The 21128-nt window shown below is 35.4% G+C and overlaps 1 protein-coding gene across 7 annotated transcripts in view; it reads left to right on the top strand.

Moving 5' to 3' along the window:
- The window catches only part of VPS13B (vacuolar protein sorting 13 homolog B), a 357489-nt gene that overhangs the window by 158168 nt on the left and 178193 nt on the right, over positions 1-21128 (top strand). For 3 of the 7 annotated variants that reach the window (XM_058175718.1, XM_058175717.1, XM_058175720.1), the window contains 5 exons: positions 1106-1277; positions 1677-1791; positions 10546-10687; positions 14245-14653; positions 15766-15874. In XM_058175718.1, the coding sequence (XP_058031701.1) occupies positions 1106-1277; positions 1677-1791; positions 10546-10687; positions 14245-14653; positions 15766-15874 (947 nt within the window). Of the gene's footprint in view, positions 1-1105; positions 1278-1676; positions 1792-9928; positions 9996-10545; positions 10688-14244; positions 14654-15765; positions 15875-21128 lie in introns of those variants that run through there. The other 4 variants (XR_009154228.1, XM_058175719.1, XM_058175721.1 and 1 more) reach the window with 4 other exon arrangements.

Here is a 21128-nt window from a genome sequence, read left to right as displayed (position 1 = left end):
TTAGATTAAGAATCAAAACACTTGAGTGCAAGCCATTTTAAAAAATCCAATCTTCCCATGGCATATATGTTATTTTTGTATGCAATTTGATATCTTTATTTATTATTGTTAGGTTAGATTTGTTATCATGAAAATAATTTATTTAATTAAATTAGTACAGACCAATGTTTTTGTATGGAGAGAAGGGCACAACTTCTCTGTGCTTCTCATGTGTAGTCTATTGATTACAATTTGGCATATTCAGCTAAAATGGTGTAATAAGATGTATCCTGCTTTCAAGTACATAGAAAATAATTTTTTTATACAATGTTGGGAATAGTTCATCTATTCAGAGAAATAATAACTTTCTTGGACTTCACTTCTAATCAATACTGAGAATATTTTGATTTTAATTAAATAGGGCATTCCTTTGTCTTTGACTCCTATTTACATTGCATTGGGAGGGGGTTCAGTTATGCAAAAATTACATTTTCTGGAAGTTGATTCTCTGTGGATTATGATGGAGAAGACAACATTATAAAAATAGGGGGCACCACTGTAAGGAATTTAAATGTATATGAAAATATCTGCCATGGTTTTCTATTATTCTAGTTATGACATCTGTTGCAGTGCTAGATAAATTAGTAAATCTGTGGACATTAGAAATGAATGGGTTGTGTTTATATCCGTTTGTATGTATGTATGTATGTATGTATGTATGTATGTATGTATGTGTCAGAGTATTCTCAGCAGGAGGGTCCTCAGCATGTGTGAAAGATGTAAAAAGGGATGAGTTTTTTATATCTTAATTTCCGGTATCATTTTAGAATGATACCAGTTTAAAAACAGCACATTTTGTGGGCAGACAGGAGGAGAAATTATTCATAACAATGTACATCAGAGTCTTTCCTCACTTTACAGCCTTACTTAATAAGCCATATCTTGTAAAATATTTTATTTACATATACATTTTCTATGTCAGAATTTCTTTTTCAAATATACTTTTTTATTAACTTGAGTAGAAGTGGTTGATATTTTAAATTTAGATTTTTTAAATTTGTTATCTCTCTCTCTCTCTCTCTCTCTCTCTCTCGCTCCCTCCTTCCCTCCCTGCCCGCCCCCTCAGGGTGAATCTCTCCAAGGTGGTGATGATTCTCCATTCTCAGACTCTGTTACCTTAGAGCAAACAACAAGCAATATTGGCATCTCAAGCGGACGTGTGAGTTTATGGATGCAGTGGATGTTGCCGAAGCTTACCGTAAAGTTATTTGCACCAGATCCAGAAAACAAAGGCACAGGTATTACATTTAATTTTAAAAAGCAAATGGAACAGAATTGGTCTTATATATTTGCTCAAATATGCTGTCCTAATGGAGACTTAGCATATTCTGTTTCCATTTTTGAGGGAAGAAGACAGACCAAATCATTTTGTTCATTGTTTTGTGAAACCGAATTTAGCCTCTGTCCCTCTCCTTTATGAATACAATATCTGTATACTAAGCCTATTGGTAGATTTAAGAGTAGGGGAAACCAAATTGTATGTGAGCTTTCCATAGTTTCTGGGGGAATTATTAGTTGTTTAAGATTTATCTTAATAATATTGGTTTGAAATTAAGGCAAACGTATTTTTTTCTCCATTTCTACAAAATAATCATGTGACTTATTGGTGAATTGGTTGATTTTATTGACTACTGCAGAGATATGTGTGGTTGGTGAATTAGAAGATCTCAGTGCCTCAGTGGATGTACAAGATGTCTACACTAAAGTAAAGTGTAAAATAGAAAGTTTCAATATTGACCACTACAGAAATAGGTAAGAATTTTATGTTCATTTTATATTAGTATTCATATAGAAATATACTATATTGTTTAAATGGTAATAATTATTGATTTGAAAGGCTGAGGTTACATATTTGAAATTATATTGCTATGTCATAATTCTACGTATCAATATTACATTGATACGTATTGATACGTAGAATTATGACAATTATAATTGGAAGTTCATCTAAATTGTGTCCAAATATGCCTCCTCACTAACATCTTAAATGAAGTTGTTGACATGACAAATTTCATGACCTCTTAAACCAAATCTTGGTTGTAAAAAGCCAGATGGCAGGTAGTTGGCACCAGAGCATATTCTATCTAGATTTTAACTGTTTACAGCTCTTGGTCATAGGTTAAGCCAGGCTAAATGCTTGGCCTAGAGCATGGGTGTCAAACTCAATTTCATTGAGGGCCGCATTGACCTCGGGTGGCCAGGGTGGCTATGGTCATAGTGGGCGTGGTCAGCTTGATGTCACTTGTGTTGGGGTTCATGTTGTGACTTGAACACTCTGCCAATGAAAATAGGCTCCCAAGCTTTGTTTTTGGCTGCAATGGCCTCCTGCAACCTTCTGCCAGTGGAAACAGAGCTAGTCTTGGTGCATATGCTCTCAGTGTACATAAAAGAAAAGATACGTTCATCAAGAATCATAAGGTACAACACTTAATGATAGTCATAGGGTACAAATAAGCAATCAGGAAACAATCAATATCAATATAAATTGTAAGGATACAAGTAACAAAGTTACAGTCATACAGTGGAAGGAGATGGGTGATGGGAACGATGAGAAGATTAATAGTAGTGCAGATTTAGTAAATAGTTTGACAGTGTTGAGGGAATTATTTGTTTAGCAGAGTGATGGTGTTCGAGAAGAAACTGTTCTTGTGTCTAGTTGTTCTGGTGTGCAATGTTTTATAGCATCGTTTTGAGAGTAGGAGTTGAAACAGTTTATGTCCAGGATGTGAGGGATCTGTAAATATTTTCACGGCCTTCTTTTTGACTCATGCAGTATACAGGTCCTCAATTGAAGGCAGGTTGGTAGCAATTGTTTTTTCTGCAGTTCTAATTATCCTCTGAAGTATGTGTCTGTCTTGTTGGGTTGCAGAACCAAACGAGACAGTAATAGAGGTGCAGATGACAGACTCGATAATTCCTCTGTAGAACTGGATCAGCAGCTCCTTGGGCAGTTTGAGCTTTCTGAGTTGGCGAAGAAAGAACATTCTTTGTTTTGCTTTTTTGATGACATTTTTGATGTTAGCTCTCCATTTTAGATCTTGTGATATGTAGAACCTAGAAATTTGAAGATCTCTTACTGTTGATACTGTGTTGCTTAGTATTGTAAGAGGTGGAAGTATGGAAGGATTTCTCCTAAAGTCTACCACCATTTCTACGGTTTTGAGTGTGTTCAGTTCCAGATTGTTCCGGTCGCACCACGAGGCTAGTTGTTCAACCTCCCGTCTGTATGTGGATTCATCATTGTCTCAAATGAGACCGATCACTGTTGTGTCATCTGCGACCTTCAGTAGTTTAACAGATGGATCGTTAGAGATGCAGTCATTGGTATACAGAGAGAAGAGAAGGGGGGAGAGCACACAGCTTTGGGGACCCCCTGTGCTAATTGTACAGGTATCTGCTGTGATTCTGCTTAGCTTCACCTGCTGCTTCCTATTTGTGAAGAAGCTTATGATCCACTTAAAAGTGTGTTCAGGTACCTGTAGCTGATTTAGCTTAGTTAGAAGAGTGTCTGGAATGATGGTATTGAATGCTGAACTAATAAGTATAGATAATCAACTAAATAGAGCAGGAGTGTCAAACTGAATGCTTAGATATGGCCCATGGGACTGCCTTGGAAACAGCAAAAGACCGGCTCACAGTGCCTTTGCCAGCAAAAATGAAGCAGCCCTCCCAGGCTCTATTTTCAACTGGGATGGCCTCCTGCAGCCCTCTCCAGCGAAAATGGAGCTTAGGGGGTGGAGGGGCTACGTGGTCCTCCTGAGTTCTCTCTGGCAAAGAGCTGCAGAAGGAAATTGCAGCAAAAAATGGGGCCACACCCACCCCAGCTTGGCCACGGCCACCCGGCGCCCTGAGGTCAAACACAATCCTGATGTGGCCCTCAATTAAATTGAGTTTGATACCCCTGAAATAGAGTATTTAAACTAAAATAGGTAACCAGTGGAGAAAAAATATATTTGGAAAAATATTGGGGTGAATTATACAAACAGTAGAGCAATAGTTAGCAAAATTCAGTGAAGTATAATCTGCTTGGTCTATCAGTAGAACTGGAGGTAAAGGGAGTCCGAACAACTGGAGAGCTTGATTAAATGAAGGAATACTGATTCCTGGTGAACATCAGCCCAGAATAACTATTACAATCTTCCACTGCAAAGGCACAGTCACTGCTCAAATACTTTTATCCATACATTCCTTGCTATCCATCTGAATTCCTGAACTTTAGTCTGTTTCCTGTTTACTTTTTATGCTTGCTCCTCTGAATAGCTTGTATTACCTCTGTTGTTTTCAGTCCTGAACTGTTCAGTGTATGTATCTTTTGAAACATTGACCTTAGTTCATCACATTAGGCTGGACATCCTTGGACATCCTTGATACTGACTTTTCTTGAAATTGAAGTATTGCTGCAAGAAACTCAGATGGATCAACTTGTTCCAGTAGCTGTTATAAAAGTTATGCAGTGATAACTAAGAAGATTGAAGTTGAGTCAGCCTTTGTAACTGAGTTACCTGAGTGAAAATGCCTTTTTGCCTCACCTACAAAATTTGTCCAAAATTTTGCTGAAAAGTTCCCCAAAATTCCAGCTCACTGCACTACATATGCAGCTGCAGGATGACTACCCAAGTATATTTTTTGGATCATTTGTCTTATAGGCCTTTTGATTAATTGGCAGGTTCGTATCTGTTGGAGTAAATCCCACTTCATTGCTGTTTGTAGAAGAAATTTAAGGGGATTAGAAAGTAGAGACATTTAGGTGCCTAGTCCAGCAACCTCTGGTTTACTACATAAAACTTTACCTGGAATAGACTGCCTCCAGGGGTGGGCTGCTGGGGGTTCAGAGGGGTTCGGGAGAACCTCTAGCTAAGATTCTGTGCAGTTTGGAGAACCCCCAAATCCCACTCTTGGCTGGCCCCGCCCACCCTGTCCCTCCCAGGGGACCCCACGGGGACCATTTTGGATGCAGGTAAATACAGGGCAATCCCGGAGGCTCAGGGACGGTGAAAAACGGGCCTCAGAGCCTGGGGAGGCTGTTTTCGCCCTCCGGAGGCTCAAGGATAGTGTTGTGTCTGATGCAGCCCCCAAGCCAGGCCTCCTGGCTGAGAGTGACTCAGAGAGTGAGGGGGAAGAGCCAACAGGGCTTCCCTCTGCGGGACCTTCCTCTCTGGCTCCGCTCCAGGTCCCAGAGGCAGGCCAGGTGGAGGAGGAGGAGCTGACATGGCCTCTTTCCCCCAACCGCTCCTCCTCCTCCCTGGCAGAGCTCCGAGAGCCAGCTGAGGAGAATCAATTGTGGCTAGATGCAAGGCAGCGACGCCGAGTGAAGTATGCGCAGCAAAAGGAAGGAAGGGGCCGGCCCAGGGAGTGCTGAGTCACGGAGCCACACCTCACAGGGTATAAAAGTGGATGGAGCTGCCTTTGGGCTCCGTGACGGACAAAAACAGACTTTTAGGAGCGTTGGCTGTGCTATTTTGTGATTCAGACTTCGGCTTCCGTTTATTCCTGAACTGCAATTATGCTGGTCTGAGGAGAACTTGGCAGGCAATCTCAGGTTCATTGCCAGAACTGTTATCTGTCGTCAGAGTAAATTGCTGGCAAAGATAGTCAGCTCGCGTGTCTTTTTGGTTGTGGTTGGGAGGGGACAGAACAGAAAGTTTCCGGTGCCCAGGGATGGCCCCGCCCCACCGTGGTGCAGGAGGCTGACTAAGCCACGGCCACCATGTCCACTCCCACCCAGCAACCAGGCAGAGAACCCCTTGCTAAAATTTTTGAAGCCCACCCCTGGCTGCCTCATATGCCAATGTCAAGAATTACTCTCAGAAAAGATGCTGGATGTGTTGGAATATATATTGCCTCTTAGCATATGGTTAAGATCAGTGGATAACAGGAAGTTTAATACAGTCAACACCCGCATAACAAATACGGAAGTGCCATGAGTCCAGTGTATTCAGCTGCTATGGCACTTTCACAGAAGAAAGGGCTATGCCATAGCTTTCTGGAAAGAAAACCAGGTTGGACATTTACTATGAATATCTTTGAAAAAAAGATGCTTTGCAAATGGGAACAAATTACTCTAGGACCAAAAAGGTAATCAGTTTGAAATGGTGACTAATCGTGCTCCTAAATATCCCAGTGAGATATTGCCACGATTACATTTCTTCTAGTAGTTTTGTGAATTTTGGGTTTCACAAACATGGAGTTGCCTTGGAAAATTTATTCCTTCTGTTTCTATGGTTGTTTACAATAATTGGGATAAATTCAGTTCAGTGCAGTACCTAAAATCCCTGTTTCCTGTAGCATTAAGTTCACTGTGAAAGATTCTATGAAATGCAATGTTCCTGCAGAAAAACAGAATATTTCTCCAGTAAATATCAAGGGTATTTGCAGCTGTTGGAGCCTAGTGCTGCTGTTGCAACATCAGAAGAACCTGAGTTATGTTGTGGGCAAAATGTCAATTTCTCCAGGATGGTTTTCATGAAGAAGAAACAAACCAGCTGCCTGTACACCATCTGTGACTATACTATTCATTTAATTTCAGGCTACAGATTCTATCTTATTGACTTTGTACCTTATCTGAACTGGAGTTAGATATGTCACATGAGTTTTAAGAAAAAAACCATCTGCACTGGGGTTTCATTTAACTTTCCAAATCATCAGGTGTTGATAAAAGGAAAAGAAATCCTTGTATAAGTGGACTCACGCTCCTGGAAAAAGACAAGATATAAATAAAATATATACACCGTGAACAAAATACATTGTGAATTAATCATCAAGCGGAAGAACATCCTGGGTTATGCAAAATACTCCCACCTTTCTCATGATTTCTGGTGGTCTTGGGTTATGATTGAGATTAAAGACAACATTGAGGCATGCCCAATGTGAGGAAGGGCTGAGAAATCCTTGAATCTTCTCATGTCTGGACCCAGCCAAGCATCTGAGAAAAGTAATTTATATGGATTTAATTACAGAGCTTCTAAACACTCAAAGACACACTAATATAATAGCATTCTTCAACTTATCACATTTTGTCCTTGGCTATGCATTATTGTGAATTGATCATTTCATTGCCACTAATGAAATCGAGCAACTGTTCTTGAAATGACTTCATGGGTTGTTTGAATGTATCATCACTTCAGTTCACTGTTCTGGAAAAACCATCTCAAGATTTTGGGAATGCAGCTAAATTCCTAAACATTTTGACATTCTCAACCTGATTGGCAGAGTGTATCAATCCTATCTTAGAACAATATACGTATATTAAAAAGGCTGATTCAATTGATTTGCTTCTACCTTGTTCTGTGCAATTATGAAATGCACCTATTATATATTTTTCCAAAATTACATTCTCCATCTTCTAGCATTAGCGGTAGAGCAGCCAATAGAAGACCTACTGTTAGGTAGCTGAGCAAGTAAATTATTACTAAAAAATATGTCAATGGGAGAAAACAGTGTTGATTTTACTCAAAATTTCTGACAAAGATTGACTTCCTCTGAAGCATTTATCAGTGCAAAAATTAATTTTTTGGTTTACAGGCATATTGAGAATTCCAATCAATCCCAGGAACTGATAAGAGTAAAAATCTATATGTGATCTCTGACTTGACATATTAGATTTTAACATTGTTTATTGGACAGGATTTAGATACCTGATGCTGAAGATACCCATGCCCACAAGACAATAGGGGATTACAAAGCTAATTCAAGATTAGAAGACTAAATTCAATAAAATCTTATTTAGGAGTTTGCCATTTCTCCTCAGTAGATTATTTTCTCCTAAAAGCCAGCAAGCAGAGTCTGAGTATGAATGGATTTTTAAACTTTTTGGGCAGAAGACAGATCCTGGGAACAACAGACGTTGTTCTCCCTGTGCTGCAGTTTCTGAACTTTGCCTTTTCTGCTCCCCAAGTTTCCCAAAATTTAGCCTGCTGCTTGACTACTCTTTACACATGTTCCTCATAATTGTTTGTATTATCTTTATTTAACAACTAGCATACCTCCATTCGCTTCTGCATACAATATTCTCATTCCTTGACATTATATATTTCCAGTAGGGGTTCTTTTGTAATTGTCTACTTATTATGGATCTGTGCATTCTATTCTTTAATACAGGACTGCCCTAGTTAATTCACATTTTTAATGAAGTTGTATTTACTTTTTAGCATTATATATTTTCTCAGATTGCATCTTTATACAGTATACAATATGGGCATTGTTTTGAACCTGGAGTAACTGTAGTCAAAATAACTTTAGATTCCTCCTCCTTTTTCTTTCCTCTTTCCAAGCTCTACCTACGATTTTTGTTAATCCACTATTAGATTACTACTAACCTAATCCACTATTAGGTTATTTTTCCTCTGAAATTATGCTCTAGGAATGCATATTGAGAGATGTCCCAGACTTTGTGACTGTTTCCATTCTATTAGTCATAGATTTAAGAGATGATTATTTGTGGATCAGCTCTCCTATTATCAGTTTGTCTTACCATTAAGATCTGTAAGAGAGGGATTTCTTCCTCTGTTGAAGATACATTTATATAGATTACTTTCTTCTCAGATGCCTTTTTTTAACATATTTCTACATTGCAGATATTAGACATTTCTTTTGCATTTGTCCCAGAAGTTTATAAATTTTGTAGAATGTTAAATATTGAAAAGAAGCTATGCAAATCTTGATTAGCTTTCTGAAATGTGTTCTATCTGAAGTTGTACTTGGAGTCAACCTGGAAACTTCTGCTGGTGGAAGATATACCTGCCTTTTGCCCACAGAATAACCATGATATTGTTGGGGGAGCTGCAATAGTTGTTAGCTTGTTCCAAATGCTATTTAAAGTGCTGGTCATCACCAATAACTCATTCCATGAATTGAGGTCTGACTAGTTTAGTGACCACCTATCCCAACTAACTTCTGCTTGCCTGAACTTGTGTGAATAATATCTACTAATGACTCTTTCCTGTCACACAGTACTAAAAGAGGAGATACAAAGATAGGCCTTTTAAGAATGGCAGTTCACACAAACTTCTGGAGATCTGTTAACATCTGGCTTTTTTGGAAGGCCTTTAGAAGTAAACAGCTAGAATAAGTTGCACCAAATATTGCTGTTTTATTGTTTCATTATTTTCTCCATATTATTCTTTTCTTTAATTTTGACTTATTTTATATATCACCTGTAACATTTGAATTGAAACAGTTTATTGATCCACTAAATAAACAAACAACTAATGTTGCAATTAACCTTGTATATGTGTTTTAATATTAGTGCAGTTATATAGGTAGTCCTCAACCATTCATTTAGTGACCATTCAAAGTTACAACAATATTGAAAAAAAGTGACTTATGACTGTCTTTCATGCTGTCGCAGCATTCCCATAGTCACATGATTAAAATTCAGATACCTGGCCACTGGTTCATATTTATGTCGGTTGCAATGTCCCAGGGTCATGTGATCACCTTCTCACAAGCAAAGTCAATAAGGAAGCCAGATTCACTTAACAACTGTATTATTAACTTAACAACTGCAGTGATTCACTTAATAACTGTGGCCGGAAAGGTTCTAAAATGAGGCAAAAATCACTTAATTGCTTATCAACAGAAATTTTGGGCTCAATTGTGGTTGTAAGTTGAGGACTACCTGTACAGGTAGGTCAGCTTGTAAAATTGACAGCTGCATGTACTTTAAAATTTATTTATTTTCATTTTTGTTGTGCATTATTATTTATGCTTATGTTGCGGCTCCCCCCCCCCCCCCGATTAATGCCTGGAATTGTTTGTGAAAGATGGGTGGCTATAGAAATTGAATCAATCAATGAATGACTAAATAAAATGTATATGTTTTTATGTAGTTGAAATGTTTGAATTCTGAACAGCTACTTAGAATAGATAAGGTGAACATTATGTTTTCCAGACCAGGAGAAGGATGGCAATCTGGACATTTTGAAGGGATATTTCTACAATGCAAAGAAAAGCTTGTGGTGAGCTTTTTATGTAGTGGAATAATACATTTAACCAAATAATTACCTTAAAATCTAAATATGACTTTATTTTCATTACATGAAGAATGATTGCAACAATTATGATGTAAGTCATCACGACGTTAATTTGCTCTTGCAAAGGTGGATGGGAAAAATCTGTTGAGTTTTGTTTCTGTCCCAGTTCTGCAGCTCTTTTAATCCATTCCATTCTATTTTAATAAAACTTCTTTCATTCATAATTGAAAAGCAAATCAAGTGACATTATCCCTGAATAGCCATGTTCTACTCTAAGCCCTGATTTTTGTTGTTGTTGTTGCTGTTCTGCTGAGCTGTTGCTTTCAAATAATGAAACAGTGACATCTTTTTCAATTTCATGATTTCTCTTTTTAAAAAAAATCATTTGATCTGTGATATTGGAAGTGAAGGACTCACAAAGAAAACTCAGACTTCAGAATTTGGCTTAATTTTTTTTTAATGCCTGTGAGTTTTTTCCCCCCTTAAGGCTCAGTGTTTATTTTTCTGCTTTTTTTTTTATCTATATCACCTCAAGCTTTGGGGAAGATTCTTGGTCTCTGGGGAAATATGGAGGTGTCTTCCTTTCCTGTACTGACAAGCTGAACAGACGTACATTACTGGTTCGACCGGTCAGCAAGCAGGACCCTTTCAGTAACTTCTCTGGCTTCTTTCCTTCTGTAAGAAATCAGTGCGATATGTATGTTACAGAACTTCCACTAACAAACAGTATTTCAGAGAGGTGATGGTGAAGGCAGAAAGCTGTTCATCTAAAAACCCATTAGTCAAAGTCGTATTTTTGTTTTTTATTGTTTAAAAAATATGTTCTGTTTCCCAGTGGTATTCTGGCTAGTGTTTTCACATGCAAAGTAGGTTGGCTAGAGTAGCAAAGGAAGAATATTTATCTTCACAACTTATGGATTTGAATTTAATTATGTGAAGAATGATGCATATATTTGGCCGTTTAAGAAGCTACAGCTGTACAAGTTAATAGTTACAGGATAAGTTTAAGTGTTTTGCTGCTCCACGGCTGTTAGCAAAATTACTGAGTGCCTATTAAAATATTTGAGATAATTTTTTGCAAACTTAAAGGAAACTCACTGCCAAAACCCAAAAGCCACAGTAGAATAATGCTAACTTTTGTTCAAAGTAACTAAAATTTTCCAAGATTTGTGAGTGAGATCAAGTTTTAACACGCTTTAGAATTCAAGGCTTAATGGGTTACCAATGGAAGAAAGGGAAATATGTAGATATAGGAGGAAATGAAAGCCACTCTAGGATAAAACTTTTTAAAAAATCTTTGCTAATATAGGGACCCTAAAATTGCCATTTGTTTTTCTCTATCTCATATATATTCTATATTGCTCTAAAAAATTTTTAGTGACTGCTAGAATAGTTTTTTTTAAAGTCAACTGTACTGTTGTTTTGTTATACTAGCTTCTCTTTGTATACGCCATCTTTTTTATACTTGGCAATATTAATATGTTTAAGACTGCCTTATATATTAATTCACTTGTTACTTTCCATGGAGAAATCTCATGCATTCTAGGACACACACATATAAACCCCATCTTTTACAGTCAGATTTTTTATTTTTTGAATGTGGAAAAAAATAAATTCATTTACCCGATTTTCTTTATTTTCATCTTCCTAACACATTACTGAAAATTCATATAATTTCCCAAGGAGTAATTCTTTAAGTCTATTGCAACAAAAAATAATTTAAAAAGTACTTAATGTCATCTTAAAGACTGACCATCTTCTTCTTATGGCTTAATTTTTTATGGAATACAGTCCACTTCATCTAATGAACAGAATATTATTTAGTTTGTATGTATGTACCCAAGATCTATTTTGATTGTGATGTAACTGCATGAGAATTAATCGAGATTTATTTTATTGCATATAGAACATTTTTTCCACTGATGTAGTCATCTGTCTCTGGCAGTTTCTTCAACTGGACAGAAACATGCTCTGTGTCCCATTAATTAAACAGTATCACCAGTATCCAATAAATGGACTTTTTAATCTTATTGTCTCACCTTTGGAGCAGGATCCCCCAGAGACTCTATCCTGGCCTTATGAAAACAGTAAATATGTTCCCCACTCCTTGGGCAAAATGAGTGGCAGGCTTTTTATGGGCTGTGCATGTTAGGTATGGAAACTTTGTTGGTCTCCTGGATATCCATCATTCTATCTATTTGGTTATTATTTTTATTAATTCTTGTAGCCACCCAGAGTGTTTATGGATAATTTTAAAACCTGATAAATAAAATCAGGTTTAGCAGAAGATCAGCAGAAGATTCTATTAGAGTACATTTTTTTTTAATGTGCAACAGAACACTTCTCAATAAAATAAGCACCGTGCAGTCTCAATCTCACATTGTTTTCTTTCTGCTCTGAGAAGAAAGTGAGAAAGTCCAAGGTTTTCACCATGCTGAGATTTTCTCTATGGGCAGTAATGAATGAATAGGCAGTATTGGCTAATATATTCAATAAGATAAATGTATTCTTTAAAATGTGTTACTGGAAGTTCTGTTTTTTTAATTATTATCGTATCAGGAATATGCACAATTATTATTTATGCAAAATTATTGTTTATATCTATTCCAATCATTTTGTTCTAATACAAATTAAGCTAATTTACTAATATTTACTATTTGCCATAATCCATTTTCACCATGCAAAAATACTTGTTCAGATTATGTAAAGTGAAATATAACTAATTTTTTAAATAATTTGTTAGTATTAGAAAGAAAATGTTAAATACAGTATATATACAAAAACTACAATGTACACTGCATGTATAGAATTCCTATCGAAACCAGATTTCAGATATTATTCACAACGTGGTAAGCCTGGTAAGAAGGAGGGAGGGAGAGAGGGAGGGAGGGCGGGAGGAAGGAAAGAAGGAAGGAAGGAAGGAAGGGAGGAAGGAAGGAAGGATTTTTCCAAATATAGAAGTAATAAATAACAGGTGGTCCTCACTTAACGATCACAATTGGGACTGGCAACTCCATTATTAAACAACACAGTTCCTAAGTGAGGCATCAGATGACCACAATGAGTTTATGACCTGCTGTGATTATTAAACAAATCATCTGCAGTTATTAGGTAAGACATTACATAAGACTGTCCTGCGATTTTATTGCTAGCTCCTCCATTGACTTTGTTGGAAGTCAACAATAAAATGTGCAAATGGCATTTCCATGATCATGGAACACTGTGATAGTCATAAACATCTATTGGTTGCAAAGCACACAGTTTCAGTCATGTGACCATGGGGATGCTATGACAGTTGTAAATGTGAGGACTGGTCATAGAGTTAATTTTTCAGCCCCGTTGTAACTTCGAATGGTTGCTTAATAGGAGAGTCATTAAGTGAGGACTACCCGTATAAGCCATAGTTTTGAAACACATCTAAATGTGGCTACATACACACACAGCATGCATCTGGATTGGTGTCATTTGGATGTGATGCAAAATTGTGGCTTGGCATCCTTTACATGCATAGAGTATGCAGATGGATGGAATCTAAAGCATCCATTGTTGATTTTCAATTCACTGGTGAAACAAAAACTGTTCACAATTAACAAACTTAAAAACTGTATTATAATTTATTTATTAAATTGTTTTGTCACCCATCACCCTACAAAGTGACTCTGGGTGGCCATAATTTCAAGTCATGATTTGATAACAATAAACTATTACAATGAATCCTTGTTTCGTAACTTTTGATTACGTTGAAGTTGCAATTTAATCAAAGTTAACAATGAAAAGTTATTTCCTGCCTTTGTATGCAAATGCAAAGAAAATAAAGAAGCGATCAGGAGCCTGAAATTTCCTATGGCTCATCCTCTGCTTCTCTGAACCAATCAGTTAGCATACTCTATATCTGAAGCTAAATCATGTTTCCCAACTTTGGCAACTTTAAGATGTGTAGACTTCAATTCCCAGAATTCTAGGAGTTTACATTTATGTGGCTTAAAGTTGTCAAGATTGAGAAACACTAAGTTAAATGCATTTTAAAACACCTCTATGGATGAACAAATTTCAGTCAGATCTGCAAAGAGACAGGGTATTTATTATTTTCATAAATTCCCAGAAATACATTCTTCTGCCAAGAAAGTGTGGAACTTGAAATAGAAAATAAAATATTAAATCAGAAACAGTTTTATAACTGTGATGTAATACATGCAGATTTCTTATTTCTGGATATTTCTGTTTCTCGGCACAGGCAACTGCAAAACTTTTGGATGGTTCTCATCAACAGCATGGATTTCTCTCTTTGACTTACACAAAAGCAGTCACAAAAAATGTTCGTCACAAATTGATCTCAAGAAATGAACGAAGAACTTTGCAGAAATTATCTGAAAGTTTTACAGATAGTTCTCCTCATTTTCTTCATGAGATTCTTCTTTCAGCTCAGGCATTTGATGTTGTCTTATGTTTTCCTTTCCTCAATGCAATTGCAAGTATTTTTCAAACAAATCTTCCAAAGAGTCAAAAAGAGAAAATAAAATCTCCAGGCCAGCCTATGAGGTCCCATAATCTCACATCTCGCAACTTGCCACTTATTTATGTCAATACTGGGGTAATCAGAATCTTCTTCCCCAAAATGGAGGAAGGACCATGTAACACAGAAGGTATTTTTAAAGTTTGCATACTTATTTAGAAAAAAACATACTTTCCTCACTACATCAATACCTCTGGGTAATGAATATTCTTTGGATCTTGTTTTCTCAAATGAATTATTGTATCATGTCTTTAATGCAGTTTTTCTTTAATTGTTTTTAGTATATTTCAGTAATAAAAGGAAAAAACCACTGCACTAATTTATGGTACAATATCTTTTTCTGAAAATAAGGTGTGTTTTTTTAAAAGGGTGGCTGTCTTTGAAATAAATATTTGATAGATTTGCTTGACCCATGTCATGACGTTTGCATTAATGTGTGTGTCCATATTGTTAATTATGGCCTGTGGTTGTTTGATTCATTGTGGGTGCATTTCTGTGGTATACTTAAGTCAGTTTACTTACACACACACACGCACACACACACACGATTCTTCTGAACTGCATGTGAAGTTTGCTTGTTCTTTCCACATCAAGCAATATGTTATTTAATAAAATACTTAGCACTCACCACACTTAACATTTGTAACTAAAAGTTTAACTTTTAAAACAAGTCTGGGATAACACACTGGGTGGCCACAGATGGAGAAATTGAAAGCTTACATCCATCCTCAAAACATAGATTCCTAGAGAATACTGGGCTTGCTTTATGTATATATCAGATGTCAATATCAGCTTCTAAAATATAATAAAATCCTTCACAGGCTTAAAAAAAGTTACAAAAATGTAGTGTGTAGATTGATTGCTGTACTAAAACATGTCGGTTCTTTATATATTAGATTGATGCAGCATTTCTTCCAGTTTAATGCAGCACAGAGAGTACAAGCCTTAGATTGCAAGCAGCTATATACTGAATTATAATATGTGGTTACAAAACCCAATGGTTGGACTGAGATTTTGATTTAAGCCAAAACCAATCAGAGCCAATAAATAAATAAATTCATGCACTTGGTTGTGAAAACTGGCTTTCTGTGTGAATTAGTATCAATAAATAATGTATTATTTTGTTAGTAATAATTTCACAACTTTATTGTTCAGAAGTGACCTTAAATCATATTTATCCACTTCTTTTGCTAATGAGTGACTTTTATAACATGTGGCGAATGTCTTCCGTTTCTATTGCAGATAAGACAAACACAGAAGATACTTTGGTACTGAAAATTGGTTCTGTATCAATGGCTCCTCAGGCTGACAATCCTCTTAGTAGAGTTGTGTTGCGGAAAGACATTTATCAGTAAGTATTTAAAGTTAACTCATATAGCTCAGAGTGTACAAGGCATATCACAAAAGTGGTGTAATACCAGTGTACTTAGATTCTTGTGTAGAGGGTCTATTTGCATATAGTGAATTGAAACAATAAAGAGCTTGAATGGGATGCTTGAAGGGGCAAATCATTATGCTTCTTGTCTCCACCTAAAAAGTTCATAGGTATTCAATCATCTGACATAGAAGTGATCGGAAAAAGATATGTATTAATCAGCCTAAATCTGGTTCCTATCACTGTTGTTACTCCATTCCTTCAGGGTTATTTTTGAAATGTTGTAGCTAAAAGTAGAAGAAAAACTATGGAGTAATCTACATTTCTTGCAGTCTTATATCCCTTTCCCTAATGTATGAAGCTTGCCATAGAGCCAGTGGAATCATCTTGGTTCTTAATAGTTTAATGGCCAGAGGAACAAAATTGTAACCTTTATGACTTACAGCTCCAATTATCTCATTTGTGGTCTTCTGTGTATGAAACTATGGATATATTAATTTCAAGAAGAGGAAAAGTAGAAAGTGACATATTCTACTTTTAAACTATATAAAATCCTTTGTTTGCTTTATTGGAACATGTTACTTTGCCGTTTTTGTTGTCACTTGGAGTTAATCAGAGGGTTTTTTTAAGTGACAGAATTTAGCTGGTGCTTATAGGCTTGTTTGGAAACCTTCCTGGGAGAAGTAAAGAACAATAGGGTCATTGGCATATAATAGCTCATGGATGCCTCTGTGTGATAATACTGGGGAACTAAACAATGTACTTATTAAAACATTTACTATGTAATGAAATTTTCCATATTCATTGTTACTTTTTTATGCATGCTTTAATAATTCATTCCAATACTTCAGAAAACTACAAAATTGGACTTTTGTGCATTGGGAAACAAATCAGGCTTAGAACACAAGTGAAAAAGCAGGCTAATCAATGACCAAAATAAAGTACTTTGAGCTTTGAAAAAGCTTACCCTCATCCCCAGAAAATTATTCACTTACACAAAAGATATTTTTGCAAATACTATCTGTTTCAGTAGCTGAATAGTGTGAAAGTGATTTTCATAATGTTAAATGGTTTGCAGACTTGCAAAATGCTGGACCATTGATGTCATGTGGATCAAAGCTGTGAAAGAAAGCAAAGTTCTAAGGCAAAGTTTCACAGTAAACACATTTTTTTGTGTGAATATCTTGCTCTGGATTGTGTCAGTGCCTTTGTGAAAACCACACTAATCATAAGTAAGCAGAAAAACTGGAGAACATATGTAATCAACCTGATAAAAATAATATATGATCTTTACTAGATTTGGCATTGCTGGAAAACATGAAAGTATAGTTGCAAATAATACCAAGTGAGAAAAGTCACAGAAATACAGATGAACAAGTGTCTTATTCTTCCTGTTGGTCTGTTTCTCAGATGTGGTGTATGTTTTTGTATGTGCATATGTTTGAAAAGTACACTTCAATAGAAGTAAATCAGAACCTTCAAAATCTTTCTCCATCAGTAAAACATTTTACAGTTTTAAAAATGATAGATATTACTTTTGCTCAGACATTCTAATGGCTTAAGTTGTACAGATTCTTTACAACTTTTGATCTTTTATCTGAGAAGTGGGGATAGGGGACTTTCCCAGAATGCACTTTAAGATGAGTTGGTCTATTAGTCTCATACTCACATATCCTCTGTAGTTGAAATGCTTCAATCAGAGTCCCATTTAAATCAGGAATATTTTTCTCAAGCAAGTTAACATATTGAAAAAACACTGCCGTCTTCTCAGATAAATAAAGTCGAATGATAATATAGAATGGCTCCCCCATAACATTAAATTCCTTATTAAATAGGAAGAATTAACTGTAGAGCTTCAGTTCAACTACTGTCATAATATGTTTGAGAAAATTATCCCGGAGCTTAAGAAAAAGTTTTGCCAAAAAAGAAGGAATTGTGTTTCAATTTGCAGAAGTTTTCAAAACAAATTTTCATGTCTCTGTATTGATAGATTCTTGTGGGGATTATTAGTTTGTTATGCCAAATTTGTTGAAATGGTGGAAAAGTACATTGCTTACATGGATGGCAGTTGTAAGTTTTAGAATGACAGTATATTCATACAGTCTCAATAAGCAGGATTTGCTGTGCCGTTTGGGCCAACAGCATTTTTCACATTTTAAAAAAATAAATATCTATTGTAAACATAAGGTAAATTTAATTCTATTCTGGATTCATACATTTTTCCCTCGTTTGATATTATAATCAGCTAATGTATTGTTCAGAACTACTATACTTTTCCCCCACTGGGTTACCCTTAATCCAGGTTCCAAAAACGCTCTTCAGATGTGACAGTCTCCCTAAGGAAGCACTCCAGAATTAGGGTATGTCAAAGGGAAATCAGTTGGTTTTACTTTATCCATGCCTTATTTTTCAAAGACAGAAGGAGTTGGGTTAAATTCTCCAAGGAAGATTGGTTTGTTTGGTTGTATATCAAACTTCTATGGCCGCCTATCTCACAAGAAGTGATTCTGTGTGGCGTACAGCAAAATATATAAAAAACAATAAACATGTCAAAAGGAAATTAAAAAGCATAAAACACACAAGTGATTATATCAGTAAGGAAGCCAATTCAAGATTTCACCAGTCCCCTGAGAGAGCCCCCAGGCTGGAGTAATTAAGTATTAATTACTAAAATTAATTTGAGAGAAAAGGGACCTTATAAGGAGCCATATCCTTGATGATACTACACAGTACAATACCTTGAATTGGGTTAGAAAGAGTTTGGGAGTCAGTTTCATTCTTTTAAATTAATTAAGTTAACATGTACCCTACCATTAATCTAAATGTTGTCTTTGAAACAATCTTTTAACATTAGACTAATAGAAAATACAAAAGAATAATTTTTTGCTTTGCCCGGTTTTGATGTCATATTGAGAGAATGTGGCTGTGATGACTAAAATGATGTGTATATGTATGTTGGGAGAAAATAGCTTTAGGTTTGGAAAATATCCTGTGAGCCAGATGCATTTGGGAGACAGAATTATGTCCCTTAACCTTAAATTACATCACTTGTTTCATTGGATTACTGGATTACTGGAAATTTGTTAGATAGGGAACCGGTTATCAAATTTACATCATAAATACATCTAATTGAACAAGACAAAAATATATGTCATTGGAATATTGCCTTATTCAAATAACTGAACAGTTTTGTTTAGTATGTATCTGCATCAAAGTTTGTTTTGTCTGCGGTATCATAACAGGGAGACTAAAATTGGACAACACAGTGACAAAATTGACAGTATATATTCATTAGAGAGGTTTAACTAAGTTCAAGCAAGAAACATTCCTTTGCATACAGTAAGTTACAAAAGAGTTCAATATCTGAAATACAGGTTTTAGGATTTAAATAAAAAGTAACAATTGCTGCTTTATATCAATATTTGATATAAAGTTAACATATATAAACTATGGCTGTGGCTGAAGATATAAATGGAAGAGAAGGAAAGGATGTAATCCATTTTTCACTATGGTTTTTTAAAAAAATCAATGGTCTCTTTTTTGGCATTAACTTGCTCCCCTCCCCCTTTTTATCTACTTTCTTTGTGTCCCAATTTTTGTTTTTTTCAAATTTCTTATATTTCAATTCTTTCATAATATATACATTTAAAATTATATAAATCAATAATTATGTAACTGACCTAAAGCAGTTATCTCTCTTGGGAGCAGATTGTGTAGATTCAATTGAAACCAGTATTGGATGTTGCTGTGATACACAAAGAAAAAAAAAGTCTTTCAAAAAAGAGGCTTTATCTGAAATTTGAGTTTCTTTTAGCATGAAACAACATAGTACATTTAGTTACATAAACTAATTAATTACATATTAAAACTTTTAAACTAATCCTGTGCTTATAAAAAATGTGTTTATCTATGCTTTTTTTTTTTTTGGTTGAGTGACCTACCTTTTTTGTAAGCTCTGTTATGATTTTTGGTTTTTTGTCTATATATCCAGTGGAAGTGTAGCATATGTTTCTTTGACTGTCTTTTAAGATGAAGTCTGTTCTCATACAATATGTTACAGAACTTTGGTATCCAATTTATCCCATGATGGCATAACTTTACATTTAGTCCTTTAGATTGGATTCTTTACATTTAGATGACTTTCTACTAAATGGTTCTTAAATTTCTTGCTAATTTTAAAAATACCCTTTTAAACATTTCATTTCAAGGATACCTTGCTGACATGTATATGTTTAAAAACATTTAAAAATAATAATAGTAGTAGATGTAGATATAGTAGATACTAATAGATGTTATTACTAGAAAAAGAATGCCTTCAGAAAAATTAGTTTTCCTTTTTTACTCTGTAATTTATGACTAAATTGCCGATTATGCAATATATTAGTTCAGGAAAAATTTAAAAGTATTTCACAGTAATATTTAAAACATTTTATTTGTTTTAATTATGGTAGACTTTTAATTTAATATATTGTGAAGATGTACAGTTTATGGTTCATTCCAACAATACTTGTGGGCTCTCTGATGACATCTACTAAGTTTTATCTATGAGATTTTTTCTACTATAGCTCTTGAAATGCTCTGGAAGAATGATCCTTCCTTCCTTCCTTCCTTCCTTCCTTCCATCCTTCCTTCCTTCCTTCCTTCCTTCCTTCCTTCCTTCCTTCCTTCCTTCCTTCCCCATTTTCTCTAAAATCTTTGCACATTCTAGGGTTTCTTTGTCTTCACTATTCTTACCTTATTACAAGTAGATCATTAATTAATGCAGTATCCTATTATTGATTCCATCAAATTGAAAATCTTTCTCTTTATTCAATTTTATTCATGAATTAGTATCTACATATATTCTTTTTCATTGCAAATTTTCCACAGAATATATTTTAATCAATTGATCCATGTAATTTCCTCCCAATTTCAGTCAATTACAATATATATTTTAGACCATAAAACATACCAATAAATCTAATAATTTTCCAGTGAGGTTCTTTCCTGGCCAGCTAATAAGTGCATATGTATATGTGTATTTTTCTCTGTGGGGTTTTCAGCTGACAGATGTGCTTTTATTTTGGGATATTATATTACCTTAGGATGCATCCTAGTTTGCCTTGTGTTATTAAAATATGCTACAAATTATACAATTTGCACTGCAGACAAGTTTATTTGAATTAATCTGAAATCACACGTTTGAACTTATCTAAATATTGCATTATGAATATCAGGGAGAAGAGGATTC

This window comes from Ahaetulla prasina, chromosome 3 (assembly GCF_028640845.1).
Source record: "Ahaetulla prasina isolate Xishuangbanna chromosome 3, ASM2864084v1, whole genome shotgun sequence".
NCBI classification, from domain to species: domain Eukaryota; kingdom Metazoa; phylum Chordata; class Lepidosauria; order Squamata; family Colubridae; genus Ahaetulla; species Ahaetulla prasina.
Note: the sequence above shows the minus strand (reverse complement) of the source record. Positions and strands in the feature narration are given on the sequence as shown.